Source organism: Plecotus auritus, assembly GCF_963455305.1.
Source record: "Plecotus auritus genome assembly, chromosome: 4".
Taxonomy (NCBI): Eukaryota; Metazoa; Chordata; class Mammalia; order Chiroptera; family Vespertilionidae; genus Plecotus; species Plecotus auritus.
Window position 1 is genome coordinate 163,783,246 of NC_137775.1, and position 25,060 is coordinate 163,808,305.

At 38.3% G+C, this 25,060-nt stretch overlaps 1 protein-coding gene across 2 annotated transcripts; it reads right to left on the bottom strand.

Annotated features, from left to right (window-relative positions):
- Window positions 1-1,624: 1,624 nt before the first annotated feature.
- On the bottom strand, window positions 1,625-23,201 carry FAM133B (family with sequence similarity 133 member B). 2 transcript variants are annotated; one of them, XM_080666774.1, is made up of 11 exons: window positions 23,068-23,201; window positions 18,182-18,279; window positions 16,319-16,397; window positions 15,601-15,675; window positions 15,223-15,255; window positions 14,728-14,790; window positions 13,951-14,043; window positions 11,997-12,047; window positions 6,793-6,876; window positions 5,077-5,124; window positions 1,625-3,207 (listed from the first exon to the last, which is right to left on the bottom strand). In XM_080666774.1, exons 1-11 carry the CDS (start codon window positions 23,089-23,091, stop codon window positions 3,121-3,123), a joined length of 735 nt encoding a protein of 244 aa, XP_080522900.1. In that variant the 5' UTR covers window positions 23,092-23,201; the 3' UTR covers window positions 1,625-3,120. The 2 variants fall into 2 exon arrangements, with proteins under 2 accessions (XP_080522900.1, XP_080522901.1); XM_080666775.1 differs by lacking the exon at window positions 11,997-12,047.
- Between the last annotated feature and the right edge of the window lie 1,859 nt (window positions 23,202-25,060).

Below are 25,060 nucleotides of genomic sequence, written 5' to 3' on the forward strand. Positions count from 1 at the left end.
TGTGATGATGGCAACATTCCAGCAACCAAATATGGAAGGTTCTCAAGTAATTGGAAAAATATGCAACAATGGTTGTTACCTCTCAGTACTCATGCCATGCTTTCATTCATGTTATTGTGATCTGAAATATCACAGCAATTCTAACATCTATCTTTTCTTTGGGTCTAAACACCACTGACTGTGGTACTTGGTATTACTGCCATTTATATTTTCCAGCACAAATTCTACAGTTGAAAATGTTTCCCTCCTATTTGAACAATTAAACTAAATAAGATTACAAAGACCTTAAACTTTAAGTTGAAATAAACTCCCAGGCTATAAAAAGCTCCTTCAAAGATTATAACCTCATTTGCAAACTCAAATCCAGTACCTTCTCATGATATCCAAACAGAGGCTTTACTCTAAGAGCTTCTAAAGAAACGTTAAACCCCACTTTTATCCCTCCAACTTACATCTGACTAACTGGTAGGAAAACATGATGCCACAGGTGGACAAACAACAACTGTCTTAACTCTTGTCTATTGTCAAATCTTAGAGACCAAGCATCTTCTAATTTGTATCTGCTGGTCTTCACTGTGGTAAGGAAAAAAAAATAAAAGTACTAAAATAAATTTTAATAAAATATAAAAACAAATTTTAAAATAAGGCAAATACAACTGGGGGGAAAAAGCTTTCTTAAAACTCTTCTATAGATTTTAAGTTCAAAATGGGCAATTTTAAAAGTTTGAAACCTGTCACTTAAGTCTGAATAACTGCTCTCCTCTCAGTTCTTTGAGGTTAGTCTATTGTTCTCCATAAAATGAAAGAAAATTGGGCAATAGGCTTTATACCACATCTTGACTGATAGACTATGAACCCACATTCTAGATAAAATAAATTCAGGACACTCTTGTGGTATTTAAAACACCTAAATATATTAAGAGCAACCAAACGACACCAAAACAACCAGAAAGAGGTAGCACTGGTATAAATTCAATTTTTCTGTCCAGACCCTCATCAATTTTGTCTCAGTTACCTTGGCATAATTATCTGAGTAACATGGTGTTGGTGGAGGGAGGAAGTAAGAAATGTTGACTTGCACCATAACATTACCAGTCAAATTTTCTCCCCATACCTTATTAGGAGACTGTTAAGGCTATCACAAGAGAAACAATGAAAAAGGTTATCTTCCCGTCAGTCAACAGTCTGGAAAGAGTACAATTTTTGCCACATCACTTTTTTCCCCAGTCTAATAAAACAGACAGTTGCCTCTAGTGGAACAAAATAATCATATACTGGACCAGTCTGCAAAGGTTCACCTTTAAGTTCATAGTAAAACCCTGATAATCAAATAACCCGATAAACTTATCTTTTAGCATTTTCATGAACAATTCTGAGAAACTTCCTTTTGGGTACAAAATATCCCTCAAACTTGCTGTATACTCAAGAGCATATAGATATCTTTTATTAGGTAACAGTATGAAGCTCTATGCCTAAAATTTAAGGAAACTAACCAAGGAACAAGTTGTTTTTTCAGCTAAAAACTTGGAGATAATGTCTTATCCTCCTACCACTTAACACCTCGAAGTGTTTCTTAATCATTGTAACTTTACTTGTGACTCAAAGGAAGCTGATAGAACAGGGCTATTTTTAAGTAAAATAGCTATTTATTCAGCCTCTTGTCATGCCAAAATGTTTTGTGCATATACCACTGTAATTAGCACACAGGCAGTTATACATCAAATTATATTTCATATTACCCGATTATATAAAAATGTAAAGTGAAAATGACTTATCAGTTCCTTTTAACATAACTAGTAAACAATTCACAGCAGGAGATACGAGGCACAAAATCTTAGTAAAATGACACAGAAGGAGCAATAATGTAATTTTCACCCAAGTTTAACTTGTCATATTTTTTATGAATATACAAAGACAAACTTTTGAAACATTATATTTACTAAGATTCTGGCAAGAGCTTTATGAAACAAGACACAGCATACCAGGCCTGCCACTCAACTTGTATATGGTAAGTCTCAGCTTCAATATGAAGCTGTTACAAACAAAACCAACCAAACCAAATCTAAACTCTGCTTTTCACATGCTAAATATTTTGGCAAGAATGCCATTAAATGCAGTAAGGAATTTAAGATAGCAAGAATAAAAAGTTAATAAAAGCTAAACATTACAGCCTAAACAAAATTCATACAAAAAATAGCTATCACTGGTTACATAAAATATTCCTGACTGGTTAAAACTTAACAGTATAAAACATGCATTTTAGAATCTTTAGCTATCAAGTTCAAAAAGTACCAGTGTCTATTGGAAATGACTCCTTCCCAAAGTCAAAGTGTAGTCAAAATTAATCCAAATGTTACAACACATTCTAATGCTAAAAAATCATTCAGTATTATTGATGTGGAGGTAAATTCCAGAGCTTCTGGGGCTTTCTCGTGCTGCAAAAGGCTGCTTCTCTGATTCACTCAAAGCAGCATATGACAGACCAAGGATGTTACTAAGCTCAATAAAGCGCAAGACTGCCATACCCAGCTCTGACCTCCTCATGAAGCATGGCTACTGTGTCCGCAAAAATAGGATGTGTGAGGATAAAAGGCACGCTATTCTGCTAGCTAAAGAAATAGCAAACCACCCCCACCCTTAAAAGCTCCTTCCCCAAGTAAATAAAAGTATACAGGGGGAAAAAATTAAAATACACTTATCTACAGAGTAAGGATTTTAAAATATCAATGTAATCCCTACTTCAAAAACATTAACTAGAGTCATCTGATCATTTCTGTTTACACCTTAATGATGTATCCAGACTCAACTTCTGTTGATTTATCATTAGATACTTCTAGTAAAAAATATTAACTTTATTCCCAAATATCAACCACTAATACGACTGCAGTGTATTATCTCCCAGAGTTATTAAGCAATGGAAGAGAACGAAGACAGATGTTCAAGGAGCAGGCAATTCTTATAGCCCTTTCACACAGCGGCATCTGAGTGGCTACTGAACAATCCAGGAATAATTCTAGAAACAACAAAGGTCATGCATTTTAGTAAATATGTCATTATTTTCACAGTTGAGATCTTCTCAGACATTGCACTTTCTTTATAAGGGAATCCTGATTTTGCCTTTCACGGTGAGTCAGGACTTGAACTAGCAGCCTTCTTTTTCTTTTTCTTACTGTGTTTCTTATGCTTCTTTTTCTTTTTTGTCTTTTCCTGTAGAGATAGTTCCATGTTAGACATTTCTACATGAAAATATGCAAATTAAAAACAACTTTACCATGGTACTTCTGAGCTAATGTACAGTTATTTCAACAATCCACACAATCAAGTAAGCTACTCAAAACATTTCTTGACAAGTCTCAATAACCAATATCAATCATGATGAAGAGTACTTGCGATTTCCAAAAGGGTAAGGAAAAACTTTTAAATCATTAGCACATTAATGTAGCTTTAACCAAAATTTCCCATAGAAAATAATATGGTATCAGTTGCTAATTTCATTTATTTACTATCTAAAGGTAAAGTAATTGTAGTTACTGCAAAGTAATCCCCACACCACAGCAAAACAATGGTTTTTGCAAAAATCAGTTTTCAAAGAACATATCTATTAAATCTGCCATTTTTAAATAAATAGAAACAGGTATTATATACTGCTTAGACTGAGAGCACTTGGATTAACAACTGATTGGTACAAAATATTGATGGATAGTTGAAAAGTCTCTTTTTTTTTAATTCTTTATTGATTAAAGTATTACATATGTCTCCTTTTTCCCCCCATTGACCTCTCCCCGGCCACTCCTACCCCCTAGCACATGAGTTGAGTCTTATTTAGCTTAGTAAGACAGAAGCTTGACTGTTTGAGGAAAATGCCACTGAAGCCTTGTAAAAGCAGTCAAATTGTCATTGGATAGAGGGAATTAGAATTTTGCTGAACTCGGATTTTCATGACTGCTTCAGATGCAGAAGAGAAAGTGGAACTTTTAGAAACAGATACTGGAAAGATGGTATCAAATGATAGACTATTTGTTTCAGGAGAAGAAAATAAAAAGCAAGAAGAGAGACACAGAAGGGTTGTAAAAGCAAAGCTTCCCACTCATTTCCTTATCTATTAAACTTTCCATAATCATCCCTTCTTTGTCACAGGCCTCTAACACTTTGTGGACCTCAGCTAACTTTGATCATTCTTTTCATTACAAGCCAAGTACACAGGGACATAGAGTCCAAAATCTTGTGTTTGGGCTTTTAAAAATAAGTTTTGGTGGTTCAGTTGGTTGGAACATCAGCCTGTACACCAGAATGTTAATTCTGAATCACACATTACCAAATGAACCTTCTTTCCAGAGAAAGACCCCCATCTTAAGAGCTAGGGAAATGATGGGAGTTACCCTCAAATCTACAAATGATGTTCTCATTTTTATTTCACCTCTCCCTAAAAAAATGCCTTTAAAGGCCATGGTCCACACTTAGTATACTGAGTGCCCCAGGTTACTTTGCTGTCAGGGTCCGCATTACTCTTTGGTATCTGTATTCACTTTCTCTAGGTGTGTCTACTTTGAATACTGCTTCCGTTTCCCTTATTCTCCTCCTCCTCCTTTCCTACTTCTCAATCTGCGTAACAGCAGGGCTGGCTTTAGAAATGATCAAAAGAATAATCTTTATTAGTGAATCATTTACGTTGTCGTATTCCAGCTTATTACTCACTGCAGCTTGAGCTTAGAGAGGCCTTTACTGTTATTACCAGGTTTGGTTGATCTGGAAGTAACTACTATTGAAGATAGAGGGAATCACCATACCTTAATATCATATTTCATACTACACCTTCAGAAAGTCAAACAAAAGTTTGAGCTTACATTTCTAACCGTAAAATACTGAAATGGAAACAGAACATGCTTGGCACAAGGATATTCTTTCCTTTCCCTGAACCAACTTAATTTTCTCCAACCCATCAAGTGATGCTGAACACCACAATAAATATTTATTTATTTGGTCCTAGTAAATGCAATCATGCTTTACCCATGACTCAATTTATATTAAATAAAACCAGCTATACTGTTGTCATGTAAAAACATAAGTGATACTTGCTGTTGCTTTTTCTCTGTCTTCACTACTTTTCTTCTTTTTTGCCCGTACCTAAAAAGTTTAAGTTTTTGTGGAGAAAAGAAGACAAATATGTAACTTGTACTCATGGCATTTCTTTTTCATTCCCTGATATACCTTGCATCTTTAAAATGTATATGTCAAAAACATTTTGACAATCAAATGACATCTTAAGTGCCTTGTATAACCTCAAACCCGTTAGATCACAATGAGGATTAAATAAAAAAATATTTTTTAAAGAGAGGAAAATTAAGATCTCAAATCTCTAAAGGGCTTCTCTTATATTCCCTTTCAGCACCTAAAAAAGCAGTGAGGTGCAATGGATAAAAAACATGAGCACCAAAATAAATAAAATAGACCAAGCTCTGCCATGTATTACCCTCAGTTTCATCATCTGTAAAATGGAAATTATATCCACCCTCAGGGGAAGTGCCTGTAATAAAGTGGGGATTTCTCTAACTCTATGGTGTTCAATAAATAAGTTATACACATAATGTATGCAGTATAAACCAATTAATTAAAATCCTTTTAAGTAAGAATTATCACTTCATTAATACTTTATTTTAATCTTTTAAAGTATGGTACACTGGATACAGATAAAATTCGAAGTTGCTAAAGCTTTAATGTATTTAATGTTACGTCCAATGTAATGTATTTTATGTATTAAGTGCTCTAGAGAGCACTCAGGAAATTATTATTTTTTGTTATCTTGTCATAACAATGATGGGAATGGTGGCAGCTGTGTTGCATCTACATTTAACCAGGCCAACACAGATGATACTGTCACACAATGTCCAGGACAGCCCTGACAGGACTGCCAAATAGCCTGCTAGACATTCATGTAATGAACCTATTTATAACAGAGAAGTTAAATTTACTGTACTGTGAACAGAAAGTACTTTGTACAGGGTTTTAAGATACACTCAACCATCTACATATTGAAATGTAATTTAATGAAAACTATGGATTATTATTTTCTTGTATTTCTTCTATTTCTGTTAGGGGACAGTAATATATAAAAATGCGTAGGTTTTATATATATAAATATACATTTATATAAAAGCTACAAATTTCATTTCAGGGGGGCATTACAAAATATTGCTAAAAAATGAGAGCAATAGGCCCTCTTTTACAAATGAGAAAGCCAATTCCAAGAAATACTTTAAGGATGATAACTTACAGACCTAAAGCTAAAAATGGACTACAATTCTAAGAGAGTACAAAATTTAAGACAGGGATATCAGAGCTGAAAAGGACTGATAGATGACCTCATCCTATTCCTTTATTTTATAGATAGAAAAACTGAGATCACGTAAACATTTCTGCTCCACCTCATCACCTTTCTACTCCCTAAATAGCAGATCCAAACAAAAACAAGGGAATGCCAGGTTTCAATCTACACAGCATCTTGCATGTAATTAAAAATATAATAAAAATAAAATATTAGAAGAATAGAAATAACATACATATCTCAGATTGGAAAGGTATCTGAGAATATGGTTAATTGTAAAATAATAGTAATATAATTATCTTACGGAAAAATGCAAAAATTATTCTGAAATGGAATTTCTTTTTCTTGGTACATCAAACTAGAAAAGTAAATCAAATACTTACGAAGTATTTTGTTTTTCAATGAATATTTATTAAATCAAATAACTAGACATTTTATAGTGAAGAAAACAGACTTGATCATATACTTACCTCCTCAATATAATCTGACTCTGACAAAGACTCAGATGATAAAGGTTTATCTTCAGGATACATCTTTCTCTTTTTGCTGAGCCCCTTAAACAAAAAAACACATGTACCTTGACATATTACTATGCCATGCAAATTTTATTTCTAAGTTCTAGTAACATTTCTTCCAATTATCATAAAATGATAATCCATTTTCATTTCAGAGATGTCTAAAAGTGACATTTACCAGGATTCAGTCTTTAATTCCAATGAAGGAATGCTTTTTATTAAAAACCTAGAAAGAAATAACTACATATCCACTTCTTACTTAACCATACATGATAGAATTTTACAAAGTCATAAGGAACTATATAGATGGTACAAAATTTGGGTCCCTTTTATTCTAATTTCTTTGTTTCTACCCAAAGTTGGATCAGACAGGCCTGATCTAGACAGTGCTGTAGAAAAGAAAATCAATGGATAATTATTTGCAGTGATCTAAAAGGAACTGTACACAGTAATTCCTTTAGTGCATTAAGTATTAAATTCACATTTAAAAAAATCTTTGTCTCTAAGTATTTTTAATGGTGAAAAAATGCATACCTGGGGAAGGAGTGGGTCTCAGAGTGAGACTGGAGGAGAACTTAGGACTTAAATATATATTTTAAGAACTAAAGTGTTAGGATTTACTAAAGCTTCAAAGTAGACATGCTGGTTATCATTTTACTATTTTTCCATATACTTTTTCTGTGTGTCTCAAGTAGTTTCTAACAACAAAAACAACAGAACCACACAATGACAAATGCTCACCCATAATCTTAAAATACAAAAATATAAAATAATATAAAACTTTATGCAGCATGAACCCAATTTTGAAGATATAAACAAAAAATTCATGTAGAAAATAAACTAACAGTGATGATCTTATGTATTAGATTACAGGTGATTAACAGGTTTATTATTTGGGTAGAAATTATAAATGCTCATTGTAAGAAAATTCACCTAAATCCCACTACCTAAACCATTAAGATTTTTGTAAACATCCTCCTATGTGTATATTTACAAGTTTACACCAATACTTGCTGTTTGGAACCCGCTCTTCTCACCCAATAGTATCTTTCCATGCCAACTACATCGTCATTTATGGCGGCCTTTGACATTCATTGAAAGTATATGCCACAATTTACTTAACCAATCTCCTTCTGGAGGACAGCCATATGTGTTCTTTGCTATTAAAAACAAAGTTGAAATACAGTGAAGGGTACTTAAGTGTAAAACCTTGATCTAATAATAATGACTAGGTAAGGCAAAGACCAAAGAAGCCTTCACCCAAATGATTTTCTCAATCTCCCACAACCCCACAATTGTTTTTTATTTCATTTTTTGAGTCACACTTTACCATAAAGCCTCTTTTATCAGGCTCTTTTATCATATTAATGTCAGATTATTGGATTACAGTCATATTTACTTTTAGAATTACTAAAAACATATTTTACTAATTTTTCTGTTTGTGAAGTGTTAATACTGAAGATCACTACGTTTCTGAATGATGTATTACTACTTTTTCTTAAGTCTGTTCATTATATTTAAACTTTGTTCATGGTTTATTTTTTTGTGATCTTTTTTGCCACTCAGAATTAGAATTATATGGTCACAAGTTTTTTGAGGCACAGTCTTTTGCTACCCCAATATTATATTCATCATGTCTTTCTCTAGTTATATTTTCATAATTTAAAACTGACTTATCTAGAATTTATTTGGCCTTAATGAGTGCCCAGCTTTATATTTCACAAATGGTTAGTCATTTTGTCCCCAGAAAAGCCCTCTTTATCATATACTGAATTCCACAGACACTTAAAAATTTTAACCTGAACTCTATATTGTTCCATTGTTTTGTTTTTCGTTTCGTACCATACTACATTGTTTTAATCAAAGCATTTAAAATGTTTTAACATCTAGTAGGGAATGTCATACCCAGGAACATTTATTAAATCTTCATATGCATCTCTGAACAGATTTATAGTTTTCTTCAAATGAGTCCTGTTCAATTCCTCCATTATCTTTTCTAATTGGATATCACATTGTACTTTCACAACAATTTAAACTAAAAATGGGGCTAAAAACAATGATTGATATATATGACTTAAAATTACAACTTATCCCTTACAACAGAAAACCTAAACAAGATTAAGAGACGTAAAAGATGATAGTCATGTGTATAAAAGAGTAATAGTATCCAAAAATATTTAACTCTTACCAATCAGAAAGATAAAAAACAATCCAACAAAAAAAATGGGCAAAGACGAAACAGGCAATTCACAACTCACAGAAAATGAAATCTCAATGGTTAATAAGCAAATGGAAAGGCTCAACCATCCATACCAGTGATGTTCAACCTTTTTCATCTCATGGTACACACAAACTAATTAATAAAATTCTGTGGCACACCAAAAAATGTATTTTTTGCCAATCTGACAAAAAGATAGGTACAATTTTTATTCATCCACACCGGACAGCTATTGTTGTGTTAACTGTTGTCATTTTTTCATTTGACAATTTAAGGAAAAAGAGGTCAGTGCCCCTGACTAAATAGTCAGGTATTGCATGTTTTAAAAATTCCTGCAGCACACTGGTTGAAAGTGCTGAAGCCTCCCAGTGTTCACAAGTATGTATGTAACAAAAATACTATCATATGCTACTAGCAGGAATGCAAATTTATAATAAGCACTTTGGTGAGCAAAAAGTAGACAAGTTAAATGTGTGTACATCCTAGCACTGAGAAATCCTAGTCCCAAGTATATATCAGAATATTAACAATAACCTGTGGAAAAGAAAAATGGATACAAAAATAGCCACTGAAGCACGGTCTGCATTACTGAGAAATGAAAACAATCTAGATGTCCACAATCAGAATGGAGCAGTAACTGTGGCAAATTAATATAATGGAATACTATAAGCAAAAGCAACAAACTTGAGAGCATCAACAAGGATAAATGTCAACAGCAATGTTGACTGAAAAAAACAAGTTTCAGAAGGAAACACGATACCATTTTGAAAATAAAAAATACTCTACACTATTTATGAATATATGTAACCAAACTGTATAAATGTGGAAGGAAGGATGCACACTAATTCAGAAATAGCTGCCTCTAAAGAAGGAGAAAGTGTCTGGTACTTTTCCCCCCCTCTGGTAACTACCATTCTGTTGTCTGTATCTATGCTTTTGTTTGCTGCTTTTTGTTTTATACCCCACATATGGCATATACATCTTTTTAAAACATGTAAGTAGTGACTTATTCTATAATGGTGTTTAAAATGAGACATTAATGTTGAATCACTATTAAAATAACCATATGGTTTCTTTTGGCCAGTTTACATCACAAATTATATTAACACATTTATCTTTGAATTCATATAATTAACCCAACTTGGCCACAAGTTTCTTTTTTTAGTGTCTTAGTGAATTTTTATTTGCAAATTGATATGAAAAGCACTCCTAGGTATATACCCAAGATCAATGAAAACATTATGTCCACACAGAAACTTGTATACTTATGTTCACAGCAGCATTATTCATCTTAGCCAAAAGGTAGAAACAATTCAAATATCTACTAATAGATGAATGGATAAATATATTGTGGTATATACATACAATGGAATGTTATTCATCCATAAAAAGGAACAAAGTACTGATATACATACTATCACTTGGATGAACCTTAAAAACATTACACTAAAGGAAAGAAGTCAGACAGGAAAGGTTACATACTGTATGATTGCTTTTATGATATATCCAGAATATGCAAATCCATAGACATAGAAAGCAGATTAGAGGTTATGTGGTTATGTTGCTTTTGCTTATAATATTCTACTTTATAGGTTATTTTCAAAGGGGCGATGAAAAAGTTTTAAAACTAGAGTGAGGTGGTTGCTGCACAGCATTGTACATACACTAAACACCATCAAATTGTAATTTTAAGATGAGTAATAGAATATTATGTGAATTTCACCTCAATTCTTAAAAATGATATAAAAAGACAGTAAAATACAGTGACACTCGTTCACAGCTTTCTTTCATTTAGTAATTGCTTTCCTTAGGCTTTATCCTATATAATAAAAGCCTAATATGCTAAGTGTCTGGTTGACCGGTCGGCCATTCAACCAATCGAAGTGTAATATACTAATGATATGCTAAGGCTCGCTATGACATGCACTGACTGGGGCAGACAGTTGACCAATAACTATGATGTGCACTGACCACCAGGGGGCAGGCGCTCCGACCAGTAGGTTAGCTTGCTGCTGGAATCCAGCAGATCAAGACTGAGCAAGATGGGCCAGACATGCCTTGGAGCCTTCCCGCGGTCCCTCCCCAGCTGGCCAACATCCTGCGTCTGTCCCCAGCCCCGATCATGTACCGGTGGGGTCCTTCAGCCTGGCCTGAGCCCTCTCGCAATCCGGGGCTCCTTGGAGGATGTTGGAGAGCCAGTTTCGGCCTGATCTCACAGGGGGAACACCGCGCAACCAGAGGCCGGGCTCATGGCTGGCAAGCACAGCAGTGGTGGCGGGAGCCTCTCCCGCCTCCGCAGCAGCGCTAAGGATGTCCAAGGGAGAGTGGGCCGAAGCTGTCAGTCGGATATCCCTCAAAGACTCCCAGACTGCGAGAGGGCACAGGCCGGGCTGAGGGGACCCCCCGCCCCGCGAGTGCACGAATTTCGTGCACCAGGCCTCTAGTTTTTAATAACCAGAACAAGATTTTAAAATGTAAATCAGAAACATGGGTAGGGATAAATTCAGAATTAATTATAGTTAAATCACAAGTAAAGATAAAATATCTACTTGCAGTAGTAAAATTTTTTTCAAAACTTATCTATGGTTTACACAATTTAAAACAGAAGTCCATGTTCTTTAATTAAAAGGACCTCTTCTAAAACAACTTGAAGAAACAAAGGAAATGTTTAATCTCCATTACTTAAAATTTGTAATCTGAGATAATCCATTAAGTTACATAAATTCAAACTTTCTGCAGGAATACTATTCTATCTTCTAATCAATAATGAAACCAACAAATAATTTCCTTAAATCAATATGAAATGCCATAAAAGCCAAAAAAAAAAAACCAAACAAACACAAAAAAACCTCAAGTTAAAAAGGGGAACACAGTATTGTTTATTCCTTTAAATGAAGTACTGTATGACAGACTACTTAAGGCAATGTAAAATTATAATTACCTTTTCTTTCTCACTTGCATCCTTTGACTTCTTTTTCTTTTTTAAACTATCCTAAACAAACAAATATTTTATCAATTTTAAATGTAAAAGATACAACATAATAGCATAAAGATAAAAATACCAAAAAGGTGATTGGTTCTGTAACTGAAAAAAGTTTACTTCAATACCAGAATGTTATTTTAAAAATATAAAAGAGCCCTAACTGGTTTGGCTCAGTGGATAGAGCGTCAGCCTGCGGACTCGTGTCCCAGGTTCGATTCTGGTCAAGGGCATGTACATTGGTTGCGGGCACATCCCCAGTAGGAGGTGTGCAGGAGGCAGCTGATCGATGTTTCTCTCTCATTGATGTTTCTAACTCTCTATCCCTCTCCCTTCCTCTTTGTAAAAATCAATAAAATATATTTTAAAAATATATATAGAAGAAATGTGTTGTGAATACATGTGATTGTAAAGAAATAGGCTTCTTCATGTATCTGTCCATGTATCAAATCTATGTACACCAAAAATGACATACTGTCTGTGAAAACCACATGGTGTATTTTACTATAAGACTTTATATCATTGCCTAATTTTGCCTGTGGTGGTCTTATGCACGGGAGTTCTAATTCACTGTGTGCTCAGACATATACCAATCTGATTTCCCTACTCTCCTTATAACGAGGGGGGGTAAGAATTTTTGCTTTTGAATCCCTCAGTTCCAGTTATTAATGACCTACACCTGAGCTTTTCTTACCCATAAAGTGGGATAACAAATACCTACTTCATGGGGTTGTTGAAGGAATTGAGTTAACATGTCAAGTGCTTAGAACTATGAATAACATGTAGTAGGCATTCAATACATGTTAGCTATCAACATCATTAGACTGGCTCTTTTGCTTTAAAAGAGAAAGAAAAAAAACAATTTTGCTGAATACTTCTTAAACTCCAGGCATTTTGTCAGAAGAAATCTCACTAGGGAAGTAGCTATCTGCCACAAAACAAAAAGGTTGCTTTGTTCTCCTGGGAGCCTAGGACACTGTCCAATGTGGTCCATGGACACCCCTGTATCAGAATCACAGAGGACATCTGTTAAAAATGTAGACTTTTGAGACTTATCAGACTCTGAAAATGAGGCCCAGGAAACTACATTTTTATTTCAACGTGCACGTTTTTCTTATGACCACTAATGTTTGAGAGCATATCTGTCAAACAATTCTGGTTAGTACAGAAAAGACTTAGGTACAGTAGAAAAGATACTAGACCAGATAGTAGAACACATATTCAAGTTCTAATTCTAATAGTAGCTGTGTAAATTTAAGCAAGACATTTTTTCTCTGAACAATGCCTTTTTTTTAAAAAGCTTTTTTCATTGATTTTAAAATTTTTTTTTTTTTTAGAGAGGGAGAGGAAGAGCTAAAACATCGATGACAGACCGGCTCCTTCCCACATCCCCCCTTCCCCCTAGGGATCATGCCTGAAACCCAGGCATGTGCCCTGATCAGGAACGGACCCAGCAACCTCTTGGTGCATGGGACGATGCTCAACCAATTGAGCCACACCCAGCTGGGCTCAACTTTGACGTTTCATGAAAACTAGAGGCCCAATGCACGAAATTCATGCAAAAGTAGGCCTTTCTTCCACCGGCTGCCAGCACTAGCTTCCCTCTGGCACCCTGGACCCGGGCTGCCCTTGCAGCCCCAGCTTCATCCGGCCTAATTAGCATATTACCCTTTTATTATTATAGACGGGAAAAATAATGCCAGCCAGGCTTATCATAAAACTTTCATGGATGTGTTGAGAGAGAAACATATGTGTGAAAATATTTAGAGAACAATTAAATGCTATATGTAAGGTATTAAGTAGCACAGAACATCTCAATTTGAAACTGAGAGCAATTTAAGATAGGAAGAACTAAAAGAGAAACCTAGTTACATGTCTTCACTATCCAACATGCTACTAATTTAAGTAATTTTACCTTACTGTCTGATTCAGTCTCTGACATGGAGCTTTCAGAAGATTTATGTGAACGGTTCTTCTTTTTCTTTTTCCTTTTTCCTTGTTTCTTTTCCTATATAAAACATTTTTAGAAATATTTGCTTTCTGTTTCAAAAATATAATAGATGCATTTTAGTATTATCAAATCTTTATCAATATACAAAAGTTAATGAAAGGATCAGCTTTAAACATATGCTTTACTTAATATTTAAAATGTAACATATCATTTCCCTGTTTTATAAAAAGTCAAGTGATTTGAGTCACACATAATTCCTAGCATTATGTCAAATAGCATTTTACATTTTTCAAATCCATTTCTTCTACTCAGATTTTTAAATGAACAAGAAAAATTCAAAATCTAAAAAAAATATAAATCAATATTTAAACATCTAAATATCTATTTACATCAGTGCTCTCAGAGGTAATAAAAACCTTGCCCTAACCAGTTTGGCTCAGTGGATAGAGCGTCGGCCTGTGGACTCAAGGGTCCCAGGTTCGATTCCGGTCAAGGGCATGTACGTTGGTTACCGGCACATCCCCAGTAGGGGGTGTGCAGGAGGCAGCTGATTGATGTTTCTCTCCCATCGATGTTTTTAACTATCTATCCCTCTCCCTTTCTCTCTGTAAAAAATCAATAAAATATATTAAAAAAACAACAACCTGTAAATAAACTTTTTTAACTGATATTTCATAATGTGTTTCCTTGGTCATTAAAAAAATTACAGATATTTCATGGGTCATCATAGACAAACCTTACCTCATCTTCAGAATCTGAAGAACTGCTGGAAGAATCAGAGCTTGATGAAGAAGAAGATGAATACTTGACCAAGCACAAAACAATTAAAGCTTGTGAGATGCAGGAATTTTTTCTTTTACTAAGTCTCTCAAATACTTAACAAAATCAACCTAGTGTCTGAGAAAGAGAGGCCATCTTCATAAGATTTAAGTATTAAAATGTCAAATGTCACATTTTCTCACAGAAAAGGCTCAGCAAAGTAACAGATATAGCAAAGGTGGTCAATTTCCCCTCTTTAATAGCAATACAAGAGTTACTAGGTTATAAGGAGGTTGGTACCTATCTTTTATATCAGAAATAGAACAAAACCACCCATAACAATAAAAGGACCTCCAAGCTCTTTGACTCATCTAGAGTTAGCAAAGAGTTATTAGCATACAGACTATATAAATTATTCTTACTTTTTTCGTAGGCTTTTAATTATAATATTTAGAAAAATGGAAAAGTTTTGCTCACCCTACCAGATTTCTTCTTTTCTTTTTTCTTTCTCTATAAGCAAACAAAAGTACAAACCTAAATAAGCTAATGTGAATTTTCAAATGTATCTCTATATATAAAAGCCTAATATGCTAAGTGTCCGACTGATCGGTCAACCGTTCAGTCGACCACTCGCTATGACATGCACTGACCACCAGGGGGCAGATGCTCCAACTGGTAGGTTAGCTTGCTCCCGCAGTCCCTCCCTGGTCTCTCAAATATTTCTTCTAATTAATTTCCTTTCAATGTGCACGAATTTGTGCATTGGGCCTCTAGTCTATTAATAATAGTACACAGCAGAATTATGGAAACCCAACTGTGAAATTAAGGATAGCAGTAAAGTAAAAATGGTCTTACCTGTCTTTTTTTGGACGAGCTCTCACTTCCACTTAATAATTTCTCCCTGTGTTTTTCTAGTTCTTTCTTCCAGTTCTGCAAAAAGGTTATAAACACCATCAGAGGGCATCTATCCCCTTCCAACACTTCTAATATGTAAGACAGCCACTGTTAACTTTCTCAATCCTCTCACCCATCCAGCCTCTAATTATGAAAGATACTCCAGGTGCCAGAATCCTTTACTCTATCACCAAACAAGCCTCTGCCAGTTGTTTTCAAAGAGGACATTAAGAGATGGGAATTCTCCACTGTATATTGAAACTAGGTATTACTGAGGCTAGGAATTTTTTTTTTCTAACAAAGATGGTTAGATTCCTTTCCCAAACAGTGAAAATTAAATTAATCTATACTGTGGCTGAAATGCTGACACGTGTTTGTAATCAAAGCAAGCAAGTATCACCATGGAAATCTCAGGATAAGATGCGGCTGGGGGAGAAAAGGGGAGAACCTAACATTTAGAAAACTTCAAGATGATTTAAATTACCGTAAGATGATTTTCCTCTCTTTCCTTAAACAGTCATACATTTATATACAAACCTGTACTCAATAAAACAAAAACACCTATGAAATACAGAGCTCCCTTAACCTAAAGAGGTAGGCCAAAACCCATCATTTATTAAAAAAGTATTTCATTCTTCTTACAACAAACATTAGCCTATTTTTCAAAAAAGGTACAAACCTCATTCATTTTTTCTTCAAATTCAGCCAATGCCTTGGAGCCTTTCTTTTTCTTTTCTAGTTGTTCTTTCACTTCTTCCCTTAAAAAATAGAATGTAAAAATTTGTTTTTAAGAATTCAAATTAGAGATGGATGCTTATAAATGAAACAAAATTTCATAAACAAATTTTTCTTAGTATCCTAACTTATAAATCTCCATTCCAGTGTTGATGCATTTCAAATTTGTGTTCACATCCTTGTGAATCAATTATCATAATAAAGCCTAACAGATAACACTAATCACTCCATTTCTAAACATGGATTATAAAAGTTTAATACAGGAGACATTTGAGTACTACATGTTACAGGCACTGTTTTAAATACATTTTCCTTCAATCCTCACAACAATCCTGTGAGAAAAAGTATTCTTTTCCTCCAAGATGAATTAAATTACTGTAGCTGCAGTCTGGGGCAGTTTAGAAATCTGCCTAATGTCACAAAGCTTTAGTAGTTTCAGCATTAGAGTGAGCTAAGGTCTATTTGACTGAAACACTACCTTCTACTAGTAAATCACCCATCTTATAATGTACCTCACACATGTGCAGAAAAGAGAGCACAGCACACCTGACTGCTTATTTGTAGAAAGGCCTGCTTACACAACTGGCTCTGGCTGGTGTCTAGGATCTTGGATTTTAGGTGGGTCCTTACCATTCCCTGATAAGAGTGGTTTACTATGCCTGTTTGTACAAACTTTATAGTTTAGGCTGAACACCTGCATTCCTTCTGGGAGTCTGGAGTTTTGGCCCCTGATAGGCAGAGGCTGGCCAGTTCTCAATTAAAACCCTGGGCACACAGACTCCCCATGAACTCCCTTGGTTGGCAACATCTCACATGTGCTATCACAACTCTTGCCACGGGAATTAAAACACATCCTGTGCAACTGCACGAGAGAGGAAGCTTTGGAAGCCTGCACCCAGTCTTCCTCAGACTTCACCCATGTGCCTTTTCCCTTTGCTGATTGTGGCTGGTATCCTTTCACTGTAATAAATCTTACCCACAAGTACAACTATCTGTGAGTCCAGCGAATTACTCAACCTTGGAGTTTTCCTGGGGACCTCTGACACACGTTATACTTGATTGAGCACAATCCTCTTTAAATTCATTCCTTCCCCCCATTTTTAAAAACAAAATATATTTTGTTTTGGAATAATTTATTTTCTGGTATCCTGCAACAGTCAACAATAGCACTCATGAATTCTGTAAGAGATGGACATGCTTACTTCCTGTTTAAGTCAAATGAAGGATTCCCTTATATGTAAGCACAACTTTCAACTACACTTGCCCAGCTTCCAGAGTCTAAACTCACAACTCTCAAGCTTATCATGTGTCACCTCAAGAGTATGATATTTAATAATAAGGAAGACACTAAAAATAGTAAGGCCAGTGCTATGAACGTTATTTACAAAAGATCAGTGCCACTCAACCAGGGCAAAAAACATCAATTTAAAGCAAAAACCTTACAATGGGAAAAACTAGAAAAAAGGCCTAACATTATCCTTCCTAACACCTACTTACACATCAATGAAGGATGAGATTACTCAAATTTACCATTTTAAAAAGAACAATGCAAGGTTAAGTTCATTTTTTGGGAATAGAGAAGAGATTGGTGTGAAAAGATTATCTGGTAGTGCGTTAGCTATTTTGGGTGGTGGGTTCTCAAATGTTTGCTTTACGTTCATGCATGAGTTTCATACATTAAAAAAACACGTCAAATATTACTTCAAAATTACATATCTGGCAGTTGCTTGGCAATCAATAAAAGTTATAACAATAATCGTTTAAACGTATGAAAATTTCATAAATAGGTAAATTATTTCACAAATACCAGGTAGGCCTTGGTCGATTCAGATAATCTTGGATTGTTGGCCCTGAAGACTGGACTGGACCCCTTGATCTGGCCATTGCTATTGGGTTCATATAGGCCTTGAGGAAAGAACAAAAATTTACTTCATTAAAATGACCATTAAAAATACAAAAGCTCACTTATTAAGCAATTTAAAAAAATGTTTTTATTGATTTTAGAGAGTGAGGGAGAGGGAGAGAGAGAGAAACAACTACGTGAGAGAGAAACACCAATTGGCTGCCTCCTACATGCCCCCTACTGGGGATTGAGCCTGCAACTCAGGAATGTGCCTTGATGGGGAACCCATCAAGCAACCTTTCAGTACAAGGGACGACACTCAACCAACTGAGCCACACCAGCAGGGCTAGTATTCTGTTTCTTGTTTAAGGCAAGGATTAACGGTATCAAAGCAAATGCTATTTGTTAGTATATAAGTTCTTTGGTTTATCTCTTCTCGTTCCCCCAACTCCACACTGAGGTATGTCAGTCTGTTCCATGCCTCCATGCTTCAGGTCTTATTTTGTTGGTCAATTCATTTGTTCATTAGATTCTACAAATAAGTGAGATCATGTGATATTTGTCTTTCTCAGTTTGTGCTCATAATCGTTAAGCAACATACTTTTACTATGCACGAGAAAAACAAAAAAGGTAACTGTTTTACAAAGGTAAAGCTTTTTCACTGGTTATGCTTCAGTGTGGAAAATACTAACATTAAGGGGGTGGTTGGCTAGGCATTAAAGAAATTGTGTGATTTCTTGAAACATCTCACTATTTCTCAATCACTTTAAATACTTGTATTAATATGTAAGAACTAGAGGCCCAATGCACAAAATTTGTGCAAGGGGCTCCGCCCTCACAGCCCTGTAGCTTCATCCTGAAGGTCATTTGGCTGTCCGGTCTAATTAGCATATTACGCTTTTATTATTATAGATTGTCTGTGGCTCCAAACTGCTGCCATGAGTTTGGGTAAAAGAAAACAATGTTTTTGAAACTCAGGATGGCAAACTGGGCTCATAGGAATTTAAGTGGGCAGGTTGGAAAGAGCATACAGTAAAACTAAGGACAAAATGTGCAGAACTTCATTTGTTACTTTAGTTACCTATTTTTATCTAGAGGAGACATCTAGAGAGTACAAAGTAACAGGAAAAAAACCCATGAAGGAAACTTCTGGAAAACAATGGGTACAAAGAGTGACTGACCATCATGATTTAAGGGCCCTTTATAAATCTGGAGAATTAAAATGTTCAATTAAAACACACACACACACACACTCTGTTCAAGAATGCTCAATATCGCCCTAACTGGTTTGGATCAGTGGATAGAGAGTCACCTGCAGACTGAAAGGTCCCAGGTTCATTTCCGGTCAAGGGCATGTACCTTGGTTGCGGGCACATTGCCAGTAGGAGGTGTGCAGGAGGCAGCTTGATCGATGTTTCTCTCTTACTGATGTTTCTAACTCTCTAACCCTCTCCCTTCCTCTCTGTAAAATATCAATAAAATATATATTTTTAAAAAAAGAATGCTCAATATCAAAGTGAACCCTAATGTATGGACTTTGGGTAAAAATGGTGTCAGTGTAGGTTCACCCATTGTAACAAATGTATCTGGAGCAGGATGTTGATAATGGGGGAGGCTGTGTACATGTTGGCACAGGGAGTATATGGATCTCTACTTTCTGCTCAATCTTGCTGTGAACCTAAAACTGCTCTAAAATATAACCTATTTAAAAAATTTTTTTCCTCTGAAATTTAATGGTTTTAAAAAAATATATTTTATTGATTTTTTACAGAGAGGAAGGGAGAGGGAAAGAGAGTTAGAAACACTGATGAGAGAGAAACATCAATCAGCTGCCTCCTGCACACCCACCCCCTACTGGGGATGTGCCCGCAACCAAGGTACATGCCCTTGACTGGAATCGAACCTGGGACCCTTGAGTCCGCAGGCCGACGCTCTACCACTGAGCCAAACCGGTTAGGGCTTAATGGTTTTTTAAAAAGTAATTGTGTCATCTTTAAAATTATAATTTTATCAATGTAAGAAGAAAAATGCCAATATCTTCATTTTGTTATTTAAAATCAAGAATTATGATGTACTTCTGAGCTAAGTGTCAGATGATCCAAGCTTTGGTCCCAATTTAAACAGTTCCATCGCCTCCTCCATTACAATGGAACACTGAATTTGACAATCTGTGTCTTTTCATGTTTTCATACCAACAACCTTTGAAGTGCAAACAAAATGTCACCAGAACACTCTGCTCCAAGGCACCATACAGAGAAATAAGCAGAGCCCAGAGTTATCAAAATGCCCTGAGGTAAGTGAAGCTCACTTGTGAAAATTTTTCAAATGCTTTAAAGGGATGCTTAAAACCAACACATTTCCTGAGTAAAGCAAAACATCCCAGGCCTCTGTATGAACCTGTACCCAAGGCCTCATACATTCTAAACATTCAAGGCCCACGCACATCACAGAGCCAAAACACTCAACACTTCAAGCCTGAAGGATGTTCCAGCCAACCACCGTTTTGACTCTAGGAGAATCAGGATACGAGCTCTGACCCACAGCCAGGGAAGCGGGAGAAAAGAACACTCTTTAATCTTGTAATCAACGTTCACTACAGTTGTTTCTAAGACATCTTTGACTTATGAAGACTACATAAAATTAAAACAAACGTTTTGAAGATGGAAAATGTCATCATTTCATAAAAGCAAGGATCATTTAGCACCCCTCACCCCCCCAAAAAAAACGTGTAAAGGAAATAATCGTCGAGAAAAAGCGAGTTCATTCAATTTAGTACATTCGCTTTCATCCAGCATAGGTAAGCCTAGGAACTGTAAGGCTGCCACCTACGTTTACTGCTCATCCTATCTAATAAAAGAATAATATGCAAATTGACCGTCACTCCAACGCACAAGATGACTGCCCCCATGTGGACACAAGATGGCTGCCACAAGATGGCCAGCAGGGGAGGGCAGTTGGGAGGGACCAGGTCTGCAAGGGAGGGCAGTTGTGGGCGATCAGGCCAGCAGGGGAGGGCAGTTGGGAGGGACCAGGCCTGCAAGGGAGGGCAGTTGGGGGCGATCAAGACTGCAGGGGAGGGCAGTTAGGGGTGACCAGGCCAGCAGAGGAGGGAAGTTGGGGGCGACCGGGCCTGCAGGGAAGGGCAGTTGGGGGGGGACCCAGGCCTGGAGGGGAGGGCAGAGGTGACCAGGCCTGCAGGGGGAGGGCAGTTAGGGGTGACCAGGCCTGCAGGGGAGGGTAGTTAGGGGCAAACAGGCTGGCAGGGGAGCAGTTAGGCATCAATCAGGCTGGCAGGGGAGTGGTTAGGGGGTGATCAGGCTGGCAGGCAGAAGCGGTTAGGGGCAATCAGGAAGGCAGGCAGGCGAGCAGTTGGGAGCCAGCAGTCCTGGATTGTGAGAGAGATGTCCGACTGCCTGGTGGGATCGGGCCTAAATGTGTAGTTGGACATCCCTCGAGGGGTCCCAGATTGGAGAGGGTGCAGGCTGGGCTGAGGGACACACACCCTCCTGTGCACGAATTTCGTGCACCGGGCCTCTAGTCTTTTATATTTAGGGCTCATCCATCTGCTGCATAGACTGGGTTTTTTTTTTTTTTTTTTTAAATATATTTTATTGGTATTTCACAGAGAGGAAGGGAGAGGGATAGAGAGCTAGAAACATCGATGAGAGAGAAACATCGATCAGCTGCCTCCTGCACACCTCCCACTGAGGATGTGCCCGCAACCAAGATACATGCCCTTGACCGGAATCGAACCCGGGACCTTTCAGTCCGCAGGCCGACGCTCTATCCACTGAGCCAAACCGGTTTCGGCTAGCCTGGGTTTTCCTAGCAAACCAACCCAGTAGCCATCTAAAATGCCTTCTTCCCAACTCCACCTGTCAAAAGTACCTTCTCTTTTGAAGGCCCTCGGAGCCTCAAACCTCCATCAGATACCACCCTGGGAGCCTCAAACCTCCATCAGATACCACCCTGGGAGCCTCAAACCTCCATCAGATACCATTTCTTACTCTACTATTTATGTACCTCTTTTTATCTCATTTACTAGAATAACAACTTTCATGCCAAGTACTTACTTGCCTGGCCATCTTCCTTTTTGTGGTCTGAACTATAGGTTGAGGGTTAACAATGATCTTGTACAGAAGAAGAAACTGAGGCTCAGAGAAAAGCAACTTATATTACGTCACCCAGCTCCCGAGGGATCAAAACTGATATCCCAAACAGTTAACACTCCAAGCCCACTCCAAAGCCAACTATTTTCACGCCACTCATTCCTTCAGGGGGCCTCCTAGGTGTCAGGCATTGCTGGGCGAGGCGGACTCCCAAGCCAAATGCGCCCTAGACCCTGGTTTTCAAACCGGAGCGCGCCTGCGCCAGAACCGGGGTGCAGGGACCGCGTAGGAGGCCTCCGCGCCTCCATCCACCTGGGTGCGCACGAGAGGGGCGCAGAAGTGGTGGGCGAACCCCCGCGCCTCCATGAACCTCGGACTTATTGGAGAGAACAGGTCTCCCTGAGCTCTTGCATCTCAAAAAATAAAGGGGGAGGGGGGACTGCTGGCCCCGGGACGGCAGATAGGGAGCCAGGGAGCCCTGCAAAGGCTGCGGCGTGGCTGAGGGTAGTAGAGCAAAGAGGAGGACAAGAGGAAAGAGGGAGGGAAGAGTGAGTGGGACCCCGAAGGCGCCAACTGCGAGCTCGGCGCACGCGCGTCCGGACCCGCGTGGGGGTTGCGGGGAGAAGGCTGGGGCTCCCAGAGCCGCAACCGACCCTCAGGCCCGGCCGGGAAGGCTGAGGGGATCCCGCCCTTCTGCCGCGGGCCCCACGTCGCCCATTGTTCCTCCCGCCAGATACTCACCACCCGGTTGTCCCGCTTCCCCATGGTGCTGGACTGAGCGGGCAGTCAGACGCCGAGAGGGACCAGGCCAGTGGAGCGGCCGAAGCGGGCGCACACCAGACCTTCTGGCGAGGGCCCCACCCCGCCCAGAGAGCGGCGGCGCCGCGCGGACCGGACGGCCGCGTCTGGCCACAGCGCCACCTATCGGCGCGGAGGAGAGGCCAGCGCCGCGGCCACCCATTCCAGTTCTTGACCACCCACCAGGGACAGGCTCTCTGAACAGCAGCCTTCACCAAGACAACTCGCCTCCTTTTGGCATTAGATTGTTTTTCTCTCTTCCATTTCTGATGAGCTGAAGTACTCATTCTAGGCAGTGGTCGGCAAACTGCGGCTCGCGAGCCGCGGTTTGCCTCTCTGTTGACTGAGTTTGCCGACCACTAGACTAACATCACTAGACTAAATGTTACCGTGTAGCTGGAAGCTGTGAGGATTAGGCAATTGTGGCATATTGTGTGCAAAGAGGTAAAGTGTAGTATATGACAGTGGTTGGCAAACTCAGTCAACAGAGCGACAAACCGCGGCTCGCCGACCACTGTTCTAGGGCAGTGGTCGGCAAACTGCGGCTCGTGAGCCACATGAGGCTCTTTGGCCCCTTGAGTGTGGCTCTTCCACAAAATACCACGGCCTGGGCGAGTCTATTTTGAAGAAGTGGCGTTAGAAGAAGTTTAAGTTTAAAAAATTTGGCTCTCAAAAGAAATTTCAATCGTTGTACTGTTGATATTTGGCTCTGTTGACTAATGAGTTTGCTGACCACTGTTCTAGGGGATTCAAAAATTATTCCAGCCCTAGCTGGTTTGGCTCATTGGATAGAGCGTTGGCCTGCAGACTGAAGGGTCCCAGGTTCGATTCTGGCCAAGGGCACATGCCTGGGTTGCAGGGGTGATCCCCAGTCGGGGGCGTGCAGGAGGCAGCCAATCAGTGATTCTCTCTCATCACTGATGTTTCTATCTCTCTCTCCCTCTCCCTTCCTCTTTAAAATCAATAAAATATATTTTAAAATTTATTCCAGCCGTGACCGGTTTGGCTCAGTGGACAGAGCGTCGGCCTACGGACTCAAGGGTCCCAGGTTTGATTCCGGTCAAGGGCATGTACCTGGGTTGCAGGCACATCCCCAGTGGGAGGTGTGCAGGAGGCAGCTGATCGATGTTTCTCTCTCATTGATGTTTCTGGCTCTCTATCCCTCTCCCTTCCTCTCTGTAAAAAATCAATAAAATATATATTAAAAAAATTATTCCAACATTCTTTGTGTGCTTAACATAATGCAAAGCTGGGGATAAAGTGATGACCAGGACAGACGTGGTCCTTCACAGAGTCCATCAGGTGGTGAGGGAGAAGACAGTACTGTCGCAGGTGTTGCTAACAAAATTGCCCTTTAAGTTCAATTCTATTTATCCTTCACCTACACATTCATCTCACATTAATTTTTGAACATCTCCTTTGTGCAATCCACTTACTAGTGACTGGAAGCTGGATCTGGGGCAGGACACAAAGATGATTAAGACATAATCCCTACCTTTTAAGGAACCTGTTTATAACCTGGTAGGGAAGATAAGTCTGCACAGGGCTAACTTTACTGCAGGGCCTGTCATATTGTCTGTGGCGAGCCAGAACGGCCATGGCATACTCAGCTCCAGGGTGCCTTATGTGCCGCGTCAGCTCAGCCAGGTTCGGTGAGCCTGAATGGGGGCAGTGAAGGATTGAGAAAAGACAGACAAGAGAATGAAAGCTGGGTTCTCGGTGGGATGCTGTCCTCTCTTATGGAGAGCTAGCGACAGAGCCACAGACTACAAGCCGTGTCTTTATTTTATTTTATTTTTTAAATATATTTTATTGATATTTTACAGAGAGGAAGGGAGAGGGATAGAGAGTTAGAAACATCGATGAGAGAGAAACATTGATCAGCTGCCTCCTGCACACCTCCTACTGGGGATGTGCCCGCAACCCAGGTACATGC

Bases quoted from the DNA above. Each gene is read 5' to 3' on its own strand.
- FAM133B (XM_080666774.1), bottom strand. From the start codon at position 23,091: ATGGGGAAGCGGGACAACCGGGTG. The intron at 15,676-16,318 runs GTTTGTACCTTT...ACCTTTTTGCAG, and splicing joins TTGAAGAAAAAATGAATGAG to AACTGGAAGAAAGAACTAGA. The intron at 14,791-15,222 runs GTGAGCAAAACT...TGCTTGGTCAAG, and splicing joins AAAAGAAGAAATCTGGTAGG to TATTCATCTTCTTCTTCATC.